At 41.8% G+C, this 15,549-nt stretch overlaps 1 protein-coding gene across 1 annotated transcript in view; it reads right to left on the bottom strand.

Moving 5' to 3' along the window:
- Positions 1-15,549, bottom strand: part of rapgef5a (Rap guanine nucleotide exchange factor (GEF) 5a) — a 71,443-nt gene that overhangs the window by 21,196 nt on the left and 34,698 nt on the right. The window contains exons 10-11 of the mRNA XM_049603334.1: positions 3,595-3,740; positions 2,548-2,648 (exon numbers count right to left, since the gene is read on the bottom strand). Of these exons, the coding sequence (XP_049459291.1) occupies positions 2,548-2,648; positions 3,595-3,740 (247 nt within the window). The remainder of the gene's footprint in view (positions 1-2,547; positions 2,649-3,594; positions 3,741-15,549) is intronic.

The raw sequence follows: 15,549 nt of genomic DNA, 5'->3' as shown, positions 1-15,549 counted from the left end.
TTTATTAATTTTCTGTAACCACTTTTCCTCTTAGGGGTCACAGGGGGGCTGGAGCCTCTCCCAGCTGACATTGGGTGAGAGGCAGGGTACACCCTGGACAGGTCACCAGACTATCACAGGGCTGACACATAGAGACAGACAACCATTCACACTCCTCCTCACACAGTTTAGAGTCACCAGTTAACCTGCATGTCTTTGGACTGTGGGAGAAGTCGCAGGACCCGGGGAAAACCCCTGCTGGCACGGGGAGAACATGCAAACTTCGCACAGAAGGGCTCCCCCACCCTGGGTTCAAACCAGGAACCCTCTTGCCGTGAGGCGACAATGCTAACCACTGCTCCACCATGCTGCATTACTGTAGGCGTATTTAAAAACATTTAACATTGTGCAGCTTCAGAACAAAAAAATCTGTATCAGACTTCTATCTGAAAACAGTAATGGTTGAACCTTATCGCCAAGGCACTGCCAAAACTTTTTTGTAAATGGTTTGTAAGGCACCTGCTTCCTCACTGGCTTTTGTTGTGGTGATGCCAGTGTTACTACAGAGGAGCAGAACGTGTAATGGCAGTGAGTAGTAGACAGACTGACATTTTCAGAATGCACTTGTACCACTTTACACAAAAAAAACTTGGAGGTGTGGTATTTATGGGTCATGATGCAATGGTTGTACTGGTCTGGCCCACTTGACATAAAAGTGGGCTGTAAGTGGCCCATGAAATAAAATGACCTAACCTAACTCACACCTGTTTTGGCCTCTCTCCTGTGGCTGCCTGTAAAGTTCAGAATTGACTTTAAGGTTCTCCTGTTTGTGTACAAAGCCCTTAATGGTTTGTCCCCATCCTACATCACAGACCATCTAACCCCCTATTTTGCGCCCAGGTCCCTCAGGTCAGCTGACCTGGGGCTCCTGGCTGTCCCACGCTCCAGACGTAAGCTCAGGGGTGATCGTGCCTTTGCTGTGTCTGCCCCAAACTGTGGAACAGCATCCCCCTCCCAATCGCATCTGCCCCCACCACTGACTCTTTTAAGTCCAGGCTCTAAACCCACTTTTATTCATTAGTGTTTGAGTCCCCCGATGTGGTTTTCCCTGACGCATGCCTGTGTGTGTTGTGTCTCTAAAGGTGTGAGCTGTGTACCTGACAGTTATGTCTGCGTTTTTAGCATTTTTAGCATTTTATTCCTTTTGTACAGCACTTTGGTCAACGTGAGTTGTTTTTAAATGTGCTTTATAAATAAATTGGGGTTGAGTTGTGATCTCACATCACATTTACTGTCAAATAATCCCGAAACCAGCAGTTGATTACCGTAAATAGTATTATAGTCCCTTTTACTAGCCTGGTGTAGCTACACATTTTGACAAATAAACAACAATTAAAAATAAACAAATAATTTTTTTATAGAAGTTCTTTGGATGTATAAAAGCAAGTTGTTGGCTACCTCAAATTATGTGTACATTCTTCAGTTACCTTGTAAGTTATTCATATTCCTTTAGTCCACAAGGGTTCTCAGATCAAAGGATCAAAAGGGTTTTTCATAAAATCAAAAATTAATCAAAGTTGTTGGTAGTGTTTGAATTAAAGACCTGTCCCAAAATAGGCCTGCTGAGTTCAGGGATTTAAGCAAATAATGGCCCAGGCTACTAACTGAAGTTTTACGTTATTTAACTGAAACTGAAACTTACTAAGGACTATTTTGATTTGACAAAACTAACAGGAATTATTACCAATATTTTACATTATAAACAATTAACTGATTATATGAAAGAACAGTAAAAATATATTAAAATGAAAATAATTCGTTGCAGTCCCACTCTCAGTGCAGTCTATGTGCTAGCTACGCTGCTACAAAGCAAATGACAAAAAACAGTAAAACAGTATAGCACTACTGTAACTCCTGCACTGTCAAAAAAAACAAAACAGTAGCAATAAGGTTAACCTGAGGATTGTGAAAATGAGACATGACAGTTAACAGCTCGCTGAAATTGTTTGCAACAGAAATGCCCGCAGCACCCCGAGGGAATCATTTCACAAAGCCATTACAGCATTTAACGTCTTGAATGTTCCTCATATTTTCAGATTTACAGGCAATGACTTGGCTGAATGAATGCACAAACACACCTGGCTGTGGTGTGAGAGTTGACTGACTCATGCAGCCACACACACACACACACACACACACACACACACACACACACACACAGCATAATCGAGAGGGACTGCATACCTCCTGGGTTGAACCCACTGCATGGAAAATGAAAGAGACACAAAAATCCATGTTGGGCTGTGTTGTAACTTGTTGTGTGGCACTGAAGATGAAATTCCTCGAAATGAGAGGGTGGGGAGTTTTAAACATACCTTTGGTCACACGGCAGAGACAAACATCAACTGCTTTATTTATATAACAAACTGTCTAACTTTCCGCTGACTTTTATTTAAATGAAATTCGTTCTATCTGTATGTTTCTATCGCCTCATGGAGAAACAGCCATGATGTGTGCACGGATGCCCTCTCACAGATGTGTTCAGGAAACGTGTGTCGACAAACTTACCACTCTCCCTGCTCTCAGGCGCCCCTCTTTGGTCGTCCAGCCGCAGGTCACTTAGCAGATGCTCCAAGATCTTCAGCGGTGTCCCCGACACCACCACATACCTGAAAGACGAAGAATCTTCCTCACTAGAGCAACAAGTACGACCCCTTCCATCCCTCCATCCTCCCTCCCTCTCCTCTTCCTCGTTCTCCACATTGTCATCATCGATGTAGCGAAAATAGGGAACATCAAATGTACAGATTTCTGAACTGCTGTCCTCCTCCTCCTCATCATCATCATCATCGTCCCCCTCATCTTCATCATCTATATCCTCCTCTGCCTCTGCAAGCGTCACTAGTTCGGTGGTCATCTTCATATCTATACACTTCCGCAGGATTGGCCCTCATCTAAGCGTTGCATACCCAGGAAGGGTGCTCTTCTGTGGGACAAACTGCCTTGCCGTCTGCTCCTGTCAGCTCGGAGCTCCAGAGATTAAAGCCCTCTCTCTGACAGCTTCTACAGTAGCACTCGGAGGGAACTGATTGCTACTGAAGATGTTGAGCACTGTATACACACTGAGGTACACACACACATACACACACCCACTTAACCTGCCTGTCACTGACACTCCCTGCATTGTGCCTTAGGTCTTGGCACACACTGGCCTAAAACACACAAACACAGACACTGCACAAAGAGATCTTCTTAAAGGAAATGCACTTGTCCAGACACACACACACACAAATGATCTTTAACGCACACACTGATTTGTAGATGGAGGTAAACCAGTCTTGGTGTCATCTTTGTTTCTCTTTCAGCTGGAAACAAAAAAGCCATTCTCCTCAACCCGCTCTGTGCCAGAAGCTAAAGCATACATTATCTTACACGCAAACACACATATACACACAGCGTTGACAGCACCACTGATACTTTGCATGTGCTTGCAAGAGTGTGCGGTCGCAACTTGAGAAGTAAAAACCTGAAAACGAGAGGGAGGAGTACTATGATTATGTTTTTGTTGCTAGTGTCGGTTAAGAGGGCTCTTATTATGTAGGAGGAGGGACTGACCTCTTGTCGCAATCCTCCTCTCTGGACCCGCCCCCTGACGACGTGGGTGAGGGCCGGTCTGATGGCGACGTCACTGATGACGTCACTCTCCGCAACACCAATACGTCCCGTCCTCTCTCCTTCAGACAAACCCTCCCCACTGCCTCCTGAGAGAGAAAAAGAGAGAGGGAGAGACATGTCACAAAGCGAGGCAAGGACAAAACTGTTGGGAGGCGATTTAAGGGAGTGAAGACATTGGATACTGTTTTCAAACAGCAGACACTTTAATCCTTGACAGGCAATAAAATCCATGTCATATATCTGTGTCTACTTTATTTTCTACACTCACTGTGTGTGTCCACTCTTTATTGATTGAGCAGACTGATCAATGAAATCCCAGTCAGCGCTTATCGAAGCTGTGCATACCAGGAAAGAGAACCAAATACCTGTGTCCAGTAGAGGCAGACGGACACACCAGCCAGGCCAAAAAATATAGGCCTACAGTATTTCTAGGGTTGGGTACCACTCACATTTTAACCAATACCAGTAACGGTTCCAGCATGAGAAATTTGGTACCAGTTCCCCAGATTTGTTACCAGAACTCAACAGTACCTTTTTGGTACCAAACTTTCTCTGTAGCGGTCACTTACTAAAATAAAATGCAATTCTGCTTTTTTGCTCTTTTCAAATTACCAATGAGTTAATTGTCTATCTCTGTCTGCTCATCTGGCAATGATACTAGGCTAATACTAAAATGATAGAGAAAAGAAAATGGACCAGTTGCCAAAACTATCGCTGCAGATCAGTGCTGCGATACTGGCTGGTGGGGAAGCCAAAGGAGCCGTAAGCAAAGAGTCCAACAGAGGGGCCAACGGATGAAACAGGTGACAGAGTGGGTGTTGGAGCCAACAGGGCCTCCTGTTTGAAGTTAAACTCCGTGGCTCTAGCTGGGTTTCAGTTTTTGGGGCGCTTTAAGACACTTCCACCTCTTGTTTTAACCTAGCATTCCGAGATGCACTCTCAGGTTCCAGCATTTAGCACTGATGGATTTGATGTAAATCAGTTCATAGTAGATCCGACATAATTTGGTCACTACAAGTACATTTTGGTACCCAACCCTGGATGAAGGTTGTAGCATAGGCTGGGGAAAAAACATTAAACATGGGAGCAGATCCGAATCACGGAGCAGATACACACATTATGTTTCACTTTCGTAAACATTGCAAGATAGGGCATTTGGCCGTCGCAGAGGTCCGCACTATCTAAGTGCACTTGTAGTTACAAGATGAATTGGTTTCTGTGTATATAATGTATGAAATGCTACGGATATATTTGAGGTCATTTTCCAAGCTGTGTCGCCACTGTGTCAGGTATTGAAAAGTTTAATTTTCATCTGTGATGTCTCGCTCAAAACATACTATCTTCGTCACAACTCTTCACTGACTCAACCGACTTTGAGAAATCATAATATGAAAAATGTTTTTACATTATGTCTGTATTTAAAAACACAAATAGCCATATTGAATTAATATCAATATCGTCATGGGCCTCAGAAGTAGGGCTGCACAATACGCAAAAAGAAAAATCATATTGTGATTATTTTGACAGATATTGCTCTAAAATCACAATATGAGTAGCAATTTTAGTGGGAATGGTAATTTTTGCTTTTCACGTCATTGGAAAAATATAAAAACGATGATGATGTGATTTTTGCTGGAGCCTTTACTAAACAGCAGGTTCCCTTATGACTGGATTATGATGTGTTGGCCGGGGCATCTCAGTAGTACCACAATGCTTCATTCATAATGGTTTGTTGTGACACATTATACCTTTAAAAAAAAGCAGCTCCTGTGATTTGCCATATTGTGATATAGATAAATCTTCCAATAATTGTGCAGCCTTACTCAAAACTCCCGTATTAATCAGGCTCCAGTGTCCAGACCTGTTCAATTAAGATTGAAATGTTTCTCCACCACCTTCACAAATGCAGCACACACACACACACACACACACACACACTCAGCAGTCCACACATACAGACACAGGTTGTGTTGGCACCATCACAGGGAAGTATTGCATTTCCTACCTTCAGAAGAAATGCTATTGTGTAATAAATAACAATGGAGACAACTAGAAATGTGGGCTGACACTTGAAATGATCTCCTGCTCCAAAAATGAACAGCAACTTGATCTGTGACTTCGGCGCGCGCACACACACACACACACACACACACACACACACACACACACACACACCTGCAGTGACAGTGGCACAGAGCTCCAGATGGACAAAGGAGCACAATAAGAAACAGCCTGAGGAGAGGTGAGAAAAAGGAGAAGAGAGAAGGGGATCAAAGGCAAAGGACGGGAGCAGGAGGAGAGATAAAGAAGCAACGTCTCTCCCCCAGCTGCTCGTTGCAGTCTCCGTCGCAGCCGGAGGGATCGAGCAGCAATCATAACTGACACAGAGAGCTTTCTATGCAGGGCTGTCTGTTGCACTGTTTCTGCCTTTCACACATGCAGATAGATTAAGTAGGAATGCACACAGTTTTGTTAAGTCATATATTGTTATATACATTCCACGATTTCATAATATCCTGGCAATGATAGTTTTTAAAAAGACAATCACATGAAGCTTGAAAAGAGTCCTAAGGTTCATTAAAAGTGCCAAAGTACAGTAATCAACTGTGATGTACGACATCATGGAGCCTTAACGCAGAACACTAACGCAATCACTGATACACTAACTCTGTAACAACAAAAACAAGTCAATAGACAGTCTGACAGGAACAAAGACACAACCACGCCAACTCGCACGCTATCTCTGTGAAGGTCTGATGAAAGGAGTTGTCTGATCCTGAGAGACAGCAGGTGAGGACAAAACAATTTGCCCAAAGTGCTCTGTGTGTGTGTGTGGACATGCACTGATGACTCACCCGACTGGAGTATGATACAGATGTTCAATGCACTGAGGTCACTGAAGTCTCTCCTTCAGCTATGTTGGCGTGTGAGTATCACACTTTCATCTGATTAAAAACGATATGATTCAAAGTTTGTTTCTTTTTATTGCAATTCTGCCAGATTGTTGCCTTTTATTCAACAGATCTGACAAACAGTACAAAATGCTACATAGTCCAACCTAAATTTAAATTATCCAAAGGTTTTGTCCACTTTTACCTAAATCTAAAGTTTAAGGACTGAGGTGTCCTATATTCTATACATGTCATACAGCACTTTGAGGCAAATTTGTGATTTTGGGGCACTTAAAAAAAAACAGTCACTTGTAAATCTTCATCTCTATGTTGACTGTTGGTTGCTGTGTCTCAAATCGGCTACATCCGTCAGTACACTAACATGTACTACTGTGTACACTCCTTGTTATGTGCAAATTCTGACAGGGTTGTGTTGTCTCAAATTGAACATGGCTGTTACACACTTAACGAAGATGACAATCACAAGATGTGGTAGCTTCTCTTCCTCTGCTTCGCAAATCGCAACCAGGCTGAGCATTATCGCCAACATTTGACAAACGATTGTCACTCGACAAATATCTGCTTGTTTGCTCACTTGAATACTTCTGTATTTGTTTATTTATTGTATTCATCGCACATTTCTATGTCTATGAATGTCTGTAGCTGATAGTGGCTGTCACATTTTGCAATTATTTACAACTTGTCAAGCAACTGACCACAAACCTAATCCTACAATCTACTGCGCAGAAGACATTTTAACATGTATAAACACCAAACATAACCAGAGTTGGGTAAGGGTTACTTTAAAAGTCATCAAAGTACTTTACTGCGTTACTCTTTTTTAAAGTAACCAGTTACTTTACTGCGTTACTCCCTGAGTAAAGTAACTCTAGTACTTTTAAAGTAGGCCTACTTCCAACGTTACTCCCTGAGAAAAGTAACTCAAGTACTTTTAAAGTACTTTTGAGTATTCTACAATTTCTTTTGGGCAATGGACCATCTGCTGCCGTAGAAAACTGTATGACAACAACACCCCAGCATTTTTAATATTTCCTCTAGGGATGTTACCACACAGAGTAAAAAGGGTAAACCCAGTGAGTATTGTCATTAGCATCAAGCCAGCAAACCATGTTACATCGTCATGGAGACGGACATAAAGTAATAACATTAACAAATAGTGGCGGGGCTTTTACTCACCACAACTGCAGAGGCTCCCAGCCTTATGTGAAACAGACTACATTATAGACGGTCCGTTATTTATTAATCCCTCTGTATCTTTATATATTTACTTTTTATCCACTCCGTTGTCTTTGTAAAGTTAACATACCGCGCTGTCATTTCAAACTCAACACTTCCTGAATTTCTTTCAGATTAAAAGCCCCTTATAACCTTGGCTGAGAGAATATTTCCATTTTCTAAATAGGCTTTTATTGTGAAATATTTGTAGGAACTTGGTTGTGGAGGATACAGTAGCTTGAATGTTTACGTACGGTGCTCCAAATGTAGCTCCTGCCATCTGCTGACGCTTTTAGGTGACTACAACAACATTTCGGCTGACACATGAACACACACAGTGACTCAAATAATAGTAAAAGTAATAAAAATAGGACAAGAATAGCCCGATGACATCACACACGCCATGAAAGACGACCGGGAATAATTGGTGAGTACCATCGTGTTGCGTGTCATGTCTGTCGGCCAAGTCACGGCACGATTTTATGACTCCACAATCATGTAATGTGACATAGTGACTTTCAGAACGGGCAGAAGAGTCGTGTAGTGTGAACCAGGCATAATGCAAGTCTGACCTGTCTGTCAGCGAGTTCTCCTCCACTTTTTTTTAGACTCCACCGTAGACAACGGCAGCATTTCTTCTGCCACATAGCGAGCCACAAGCTTCATGGCTTCTTTCAGACTGATAGGTTTAACATTATTTCCTTTATAAGAACCAAAAGACAGCCGTTGCTGTTTTGGAGCTAAAGGACCAGCGTTCTAAAAGTAACAAAAGTAACTGATGGCTTGTTTGAAAATGTACTCAAGTATGTGATTACTCAAACAGCAAACTAACACGTTACTCATTACTGCAAAAAGTAATCAAAGTACTCTTACTTTGTAACACGTTATACCCAACTCTGAACCTAACCAAGCCCATAGATTGTATAGCTTGTGCCACAATGTAACGTCAATGCCTGATGGCAAAATGTGCCACTGTCAGCTAGCTCGCCAGCTTGCGTTACTAGTTATTTGGGATACCAAATTTGTTCAGAATTAACCCAATAAACAAACTGATGGCATCCAGACAACAGTATAGTGGTAGAGAAAAGTACACATGAATATTTATACAATGGTGTTTGTCTACATTTAATAAGTTTGAAATATGTTTGTGGTCCTGCTCCTTCTGCTCCATAGGCAACATGGTGCCCATTAAGAGTGAGAAGTGTCCACAATTCCAGACTCAACTTTTTGTACTCACAGCGCGCTGTATTTGACCATACTTCTCAGTGTGAACACACACACGCACTCTAAATAGTTAGTATAAGACAGAAGGATCTGATTTGAGACACAGCACATTTACATTACAGTTAAATGATAATGATGATATAACACTATTTTCTATTTATTTTGATACCTTATGATGACTCAGTGTAGAGGCGTTCAGGTAGTTCATAGGTTAAAAAGAACTTGCCGCCTACTGCACGGGCTCTGGTTTGCATCCTGGTAGCCAAGCCTGTATCTTGGCTGACTACTCCCGAAAAAAAACATGCCTGGAGGTGTTAAACGCAGCACAATATCTTGTTCGGGACTCCATTTTGAGTGCCTTCGACTTGGTAAGACAGCTGAAGCTTCTTTTAAAGGTCCAGTGTGTAGGATTTAGGGGCATCTATTGGCAGAAATGGCATATAATATTCAAAACATTGTTTTTATTAGTCTATAATCAAAAAACAAAACACTGCTTTCGTTACAGTAGAATGAGCCGTTTATACATACAGAGCGGGTCCTATTCTACACAGTCAACCATGTTTTTCCTACAGTAGCCCAGAACGGACAAACCAAACACTGGCTCTAGATAGGTTCATTTGTGTTTTCATGTCGGCCACCATGCTTCACCTACACGCCTCAGGCACGGGGGAAGTTTCAATTCTGCAAACTTACTGCTGGATGCCACTAAATCCTACAAACTACACTAAATTTCAGTCCTCCTATCCAGTTATCATTAACTCAAGACAAACCTCTTTATTATACTTGTCATGAAGTACAGTATATACAGTAGAAGACTACTAGGTCTTCAAAGTGAACCCACCTGTGGACAATGTGTGCTTAAGATTTCATAGGGTAACATGCTGAAATTAAATGTCCTCGGGGATTAACAACACAGAGATGCATATAGCTGATAAATACGGCACTGACAGCTGATGTAAAGAGATCTGACACTGCATGCCATTAATTACAATTTGGGCTGGCACCCAGACCGCACCCAGCGGCCCCGATGTGATGCCAAGATAACAACAGTTTTGCGGCTAAGTGGGGACCACATCTCGGGTTCAAATATGAACCAGGATGCATTATCACAAGTCTCTCTCTTTATCTCTTCTGATCTTTCCTGTCCCTCTAAACCATCAACTATCTAATAAAATAAATGTGCAGGAAAAAAAACGAAAAAAGAGAGATTATGTAACCAATTATAACTAATGGAAATACAAAGAAGAAAACACCGTGCTGTGTTCCTGATACAGTGGCAAACTGTTGATCTTTCTGATAACACACTCGCAGTCTTTATACAGATGCCAAGAAAAACAACTTTGGGCCAAGAGTGGAGGAAGGCAGGATTATAAAACACATACACACACCCAAGATCAAAAGGCTTCCAGAAAATGCAGCAAAACATAAGTCAAACTTACAACATTCCCACTATGCAAATGTATATGCACATACACACACACAAATAATCTGTTAAGATTTAAGTGCAAACAGCAGCTCCCAAGAACAACATTAATTTAGCCTGAGAAAAAATGCAAGGCATGAAAAGGAAAAATATACAAAGAAGGCACTTGAACACTGCAGAGAGGAGGGGTCAGATTCAGAAAGTTATGCAACACAGAGAGGGAGAGGGAGAACAAGAAAAGAAAGCAAGATGAAAGGCAAGAGACCAGGATGGAAAGTGAGAGACGTGGAGGAGTGTGGGGAAAAGTGAGAAACACGAGAGGCAGTGCGAAAGAGACAGAGAAGTTGTTTGAATCCAATGAGTTTTATCCAAAGGAGCCGATATCCATCAGCTGACACGTCAATTAATTATCTTTGAGAGAAAGAGAATCTTGAAAGAAGTGATTGATTAGTTTCTTTACTTTCAGCTAACAATAGCAGCATGTCAGAGTGTGGCATTAAGAGAAAACAAATACATAAAATTAGAGCTTTGATTGTCTGCCAGAGCCCGATTGGACCTGACCCGACCAAAGAGGTTTGGGCTGGGCTGTAATTTGTCTGTATTCCACTGGGCTTGAATCAGGTCAGGTTTTTCCCCAATTAACCTGTGTTTTTTTAAACTGGCAGTTCTCGTGCATAATGGCAGAAGCCGCCTTGGACTGAATCAAGATGAAAACAGAGAGAACTTTGGGAGAGAGATAGAGCACAGGTGTGAGAGGGATAGAAAACATGAGGTTCATGTAGGGTCAGGCCTGATTTTTTTGGGCCCATTCAAAGCTCTCCATAAAATTATGTAATGCACCCTATAATGGGTTAAAACAAGTTGGATATTACATTTCTGATCATTTCTAGATAGACATAACCTTTAAAGACAAAATGTAAGGATGTCTAAAACCACTTCCAAACTGCTGTATGTGTACTGTACGAACGTCCATAACTGCTTCTGTGAAGTCAGTTCTTGGGACTGTCACTTGTTCTCAGCTAACAGGTGTGTCCGTCTCTTTCCTTCCATTTCTTCCAATCCCTTCCTTCAATTCAACCATCTGTATCTCCACCTCGTCGCCACCCTTCCCTCCACACTGTCACCTCTCTACATGCAAACTATTTCTCTGTTTCCTCTCCTCGACATGCTCAAGCCAAGTCTCTGTCTCTGTTTCTGTCTTTGAATGGTCAGACTTCATGCTCTAGAGGTTTGAGATTTTGGGGGGAGAAAACAGACACCAGTGGACATGCACTTGCTGTGCCACTCACGGGTCATAAACTGAGGACACATCTCTTTCACTCTCACACACACACACACACACACACACACACACACACACACACACGCACACAAAATTACGTAATGTACAGAGGAAAGGTGGGCCTCACGGAAAGCCTAAAGGAAGCACTCTCTGTTCCCTTTGTGTTTCTGTGTGTGTGTGTGTGTGTGTGTGTACATGTGCATGTGTGTGTGAGTGGTGTCTGTGCTGATCGTGACCAAGCCATATCTGTGTTATGACAGCTCCCAGCCTGATTCCTGGAAATAATGGATAAGAATATGAAAACACAATGCTTTTCGGCCAGCAGCAATCATTCGTGCAGCCCTGCGCGCGCACACACACACACACACACACACACACACACACACACACACATTAGAAAGTAACACAAGCTACCAAAAAAGCCTGTGTGTGTCTGTGTGTGTCATGTATGCTGTGTCCTTGTATAATCCCATGTGCAGGTTGACCTCTGGTGAACTCTGACGGCTGAATCAAATGTGAAAGTGAACAAATCCAAGTCTGAGGTGACTAGAAGGCAGAGATGCACTGCACTGACACATGAGTTATATCACCATGGAAACAGCCCACACCGGTTTGTCAGAGCTTGTCTGTCATGGAAAAAACAGAAAACTCAAAAAGGAAAAAAAAAAAAATCACCATGACAACCCAGTAAAAGGAGAGTGGTCTTTGTGGTGAATTGAGCTAGTTGATTGGTTTTGGTTTCTGGTACATAGTGCAGCCTGAGCTGGACAATGAACATCTTCTTACATTTATTGTGCATGGCTGAAAAGCATCATTCCTGCGCACACATATGACAATAGATCAACATGCAATTCCTTTATACTTGGAGACGACCTAAGGGCTGTCTACACCAACAGCCATAACTATAACAATGACTGCGAGCATCCACATTCTGTTAACCATGGCACCAAGCATGCTCTGGGTGCTGCAGCTGTATCGGGAGTAAATTCAGATGGATTTTGGTTGGTGTCAGTTTTTCTATAGCTCATAAAATCACTCTGAAAAGTGATTCCAACAATACTGTTCCCCACTGTTGTTGTTGTTGTTGTACCACACCATCCACTAGAATGATTTTTCAAACGATTCATTTGTAATTATTGTTACTGTTGTGTTCACCTGTTGTGTTTGTGACCAGCTACATTATTGCCAAGTCGCTGCTGAAGTGTTGACTGTAACGTAGTAAACATTGTCAAGGGCTTGTGTGTGTGTCGACTACTTGCAACATGGCACCTCGACTGAACATCATCTGAAGTTTGGATTTGGTCAAAAAAAAAAAAAAAAAAAAAAAAAAAGTATGGGCGTCATCGATGCCTGAGCCCCATTTAACGTCATTTCACCGCCCCATGTGCACAGCAACACACAGAAAGCTTAGCACAGCATCAGCTAACTATGCTAAATAAGACAGTACCAAAGCTAGAAACAAACTTTATGACTGCTTCATGCTTCATTACATTAATGGAGCGCTAAAAAAAAAAAAAAAAAAAGGTGATTTGATGTTGTTTCCAATTTTGTCTGACCTGAGAAAAGGCAAACTCTTGGGTGTTTACTTTAACCAAGCAACAGACAGGGCATGTGTGTGCAGACTGAGGGATCTTTGAATTGCATCGGCGTTTCATCATTAACCTCTTAACATTAATTCAACAACTCTGTTCCCAACATTTTCCCTCAAATCTCGCTTTAAATAAAGTTAAAAAAAGTTTTAACATTAAGTATTATTTATCTGTTTGCTCCAGGATTCTTTGAAACATTATTACATATGTCTATATTTGAACTGAAAACAACACAGTTTCTTGTGCAGAATTAAATACACACTTTCCTGCAATCAGGCACACAACACGTGTTAGGAAACTTCATGATCTGGACTAGTGTCTAAACTTTAAACCTTGATGATTAAGCAGTAAATAAAAATGTAGATTCACTATCATCACAAAATGAAAAATAATAATCCTACTTTAAGGTAAAGTCTCACACTGATAACTTTTATCCACATATGACTTTAAATCATACTTTATGAGACTGAAGGCAAATTGTTTTACAAATTTAAAGGTTATCTTTAGTTTCTGTAGCAAGGCTGTTAAAAAATATAATATATAACTATTTGAAAGTGAAATCAAATGCACTCTGGAAACTCCCCAAGGCCGAGCTTCGGTCAAACTCACGGAGCTGACGAGATGTATGGTAGATTTCACAAACACACCCATGGTGATGTGGGGTAAAATCAGACTGTGCTCGCTTCGTTTCCTGCCCTCAGGTGCACTGTAGAGCGGGATTATACAGTACAACGCTCCTCTAACACCACACTCATTATGTGCACACACTGACTCAGCCTGCCAGAGCACCAGCAGTGCATGAACACACACACACACACACACACACACACACACACACACACACACACACACACACACATAAGCTCCCACACATGATTATAAGCTCTAGCCAGCAAGCTCACACACGACATAGACACACACACACACAGTACTTTACAGACTGTGAAAGGGTATGAGATCACATTGCGCTAAGCCATTATTAACACCCACATTAGACGAGCTAGAGAGCTGGTGGTTATTTAATCTAAAGCGATATGAATGAAGCAAAGCTCTCTGAGTGCATATGCAATGATAACTTAAGTTAGCGTGAGTATGTGTGTGGGTGCTCAGGTGATGTATATAAGTAAGCAGGCATGTTGTAAATGTGTATGTTTGTGTGTGTGCAACCCAGTCTCCTAGATGTTTGTATGTTGATAAACTGCTTTCTTAATTACGTTGTTGTGGCAACGTAATCACTGCCTGGATTATGGTTTGACTGTTTTTCTCTCAGGTAACGAAACACTACACTCATGTACGGTGTAGGCTTCAGAAGGACATGGGTGGGGAGGATAGTGTGTGTACAAAGTGCAGGACCTTCACACCAGAACTTTGGGTTTGCGTCCAGACTCGTTTTAGGTTTAACAAATGCAGTTTGGTTAAGGTTGGGGGAAAATGCAAAATTAACGTAGATTGTGACCAGCTGAAACTTCCCCTTGTTAGAATTCCTTCAGTGTTCATTGTTCAGGATGTTTTAACTGGGAGCCAAATCCGCAGAGGTCTCCTCCTCTTCAAAACAAACGGACCAGGTGATAAAATCCGAATGTTTGGCATGTCGGAGACGGGCAGCTCGCCCACCACATGTTTTTGTATGCTCACCTTTTTTCTGAGCCAGACATTGAGGAGGTTTTAAACAGCAGCCGAATTATCCACAGCAGGTTCTTCCTCTCCAAAACAAACGTACCCGGTGATTTAAACCAGTAAAGACACTGAATAAAGGAGCCTCATGTTAGAAATCAGTGATTTTACTGATGCTGCTCATCACAGAAAGACTTCTAACTACAGTGGTTGACATGAAAATGCAAATGGCCTTATGTAGAGTGATTCTTACTTTCAGGTATACACTAAAGAAAACATGCTTCCTATATTATATTCCATTTCTACCAAAATATCCCTGTAAGTCCTACAAATTAGATCTTTAAATTAGTTGGATATAAATGTAATTTCTAGGAGACAAGGCTGGTGTGTGTGTCCTTTAGATTCCTGATGAGGATTAACTCACATGAACCCTGACCCCGAACCCATGAGTAACTCATACCTGAAGTGTGTTTGTATGTGTGTGTGTGTGTGTGTGTTTTACAGTGATGACAGTAATGACAACATTTACCACATGATGACGTCCATCACTCTCTACTCATACTAACCATACAGCCACAACTCACTCTGCAGATTACATGGGAGGGAGACCAACAACTTCACAGAACAACATCACTG

Source organism: Epinephelus fuscoguttatus, linkage group LG17, assembly GCF_011397635.1.
Source record: "Epinephelus fuscoguttatus linkage group LG17, E.fuscoguttatus.final_Chr_v1".
In the NCBI taxonomy this organism is placed as follows: domain Eukaryota; kingdom Metazoa; phylum Chordata; class Actinopteri; order Perciformes; family Serranidae; genus Epinephelus; species Epinephelus fuscoguttatus.
Note: the sequence above shows the minus strand (reverse complement) of the source record. Positions and strands in the feature narration are given on the sequence as shown.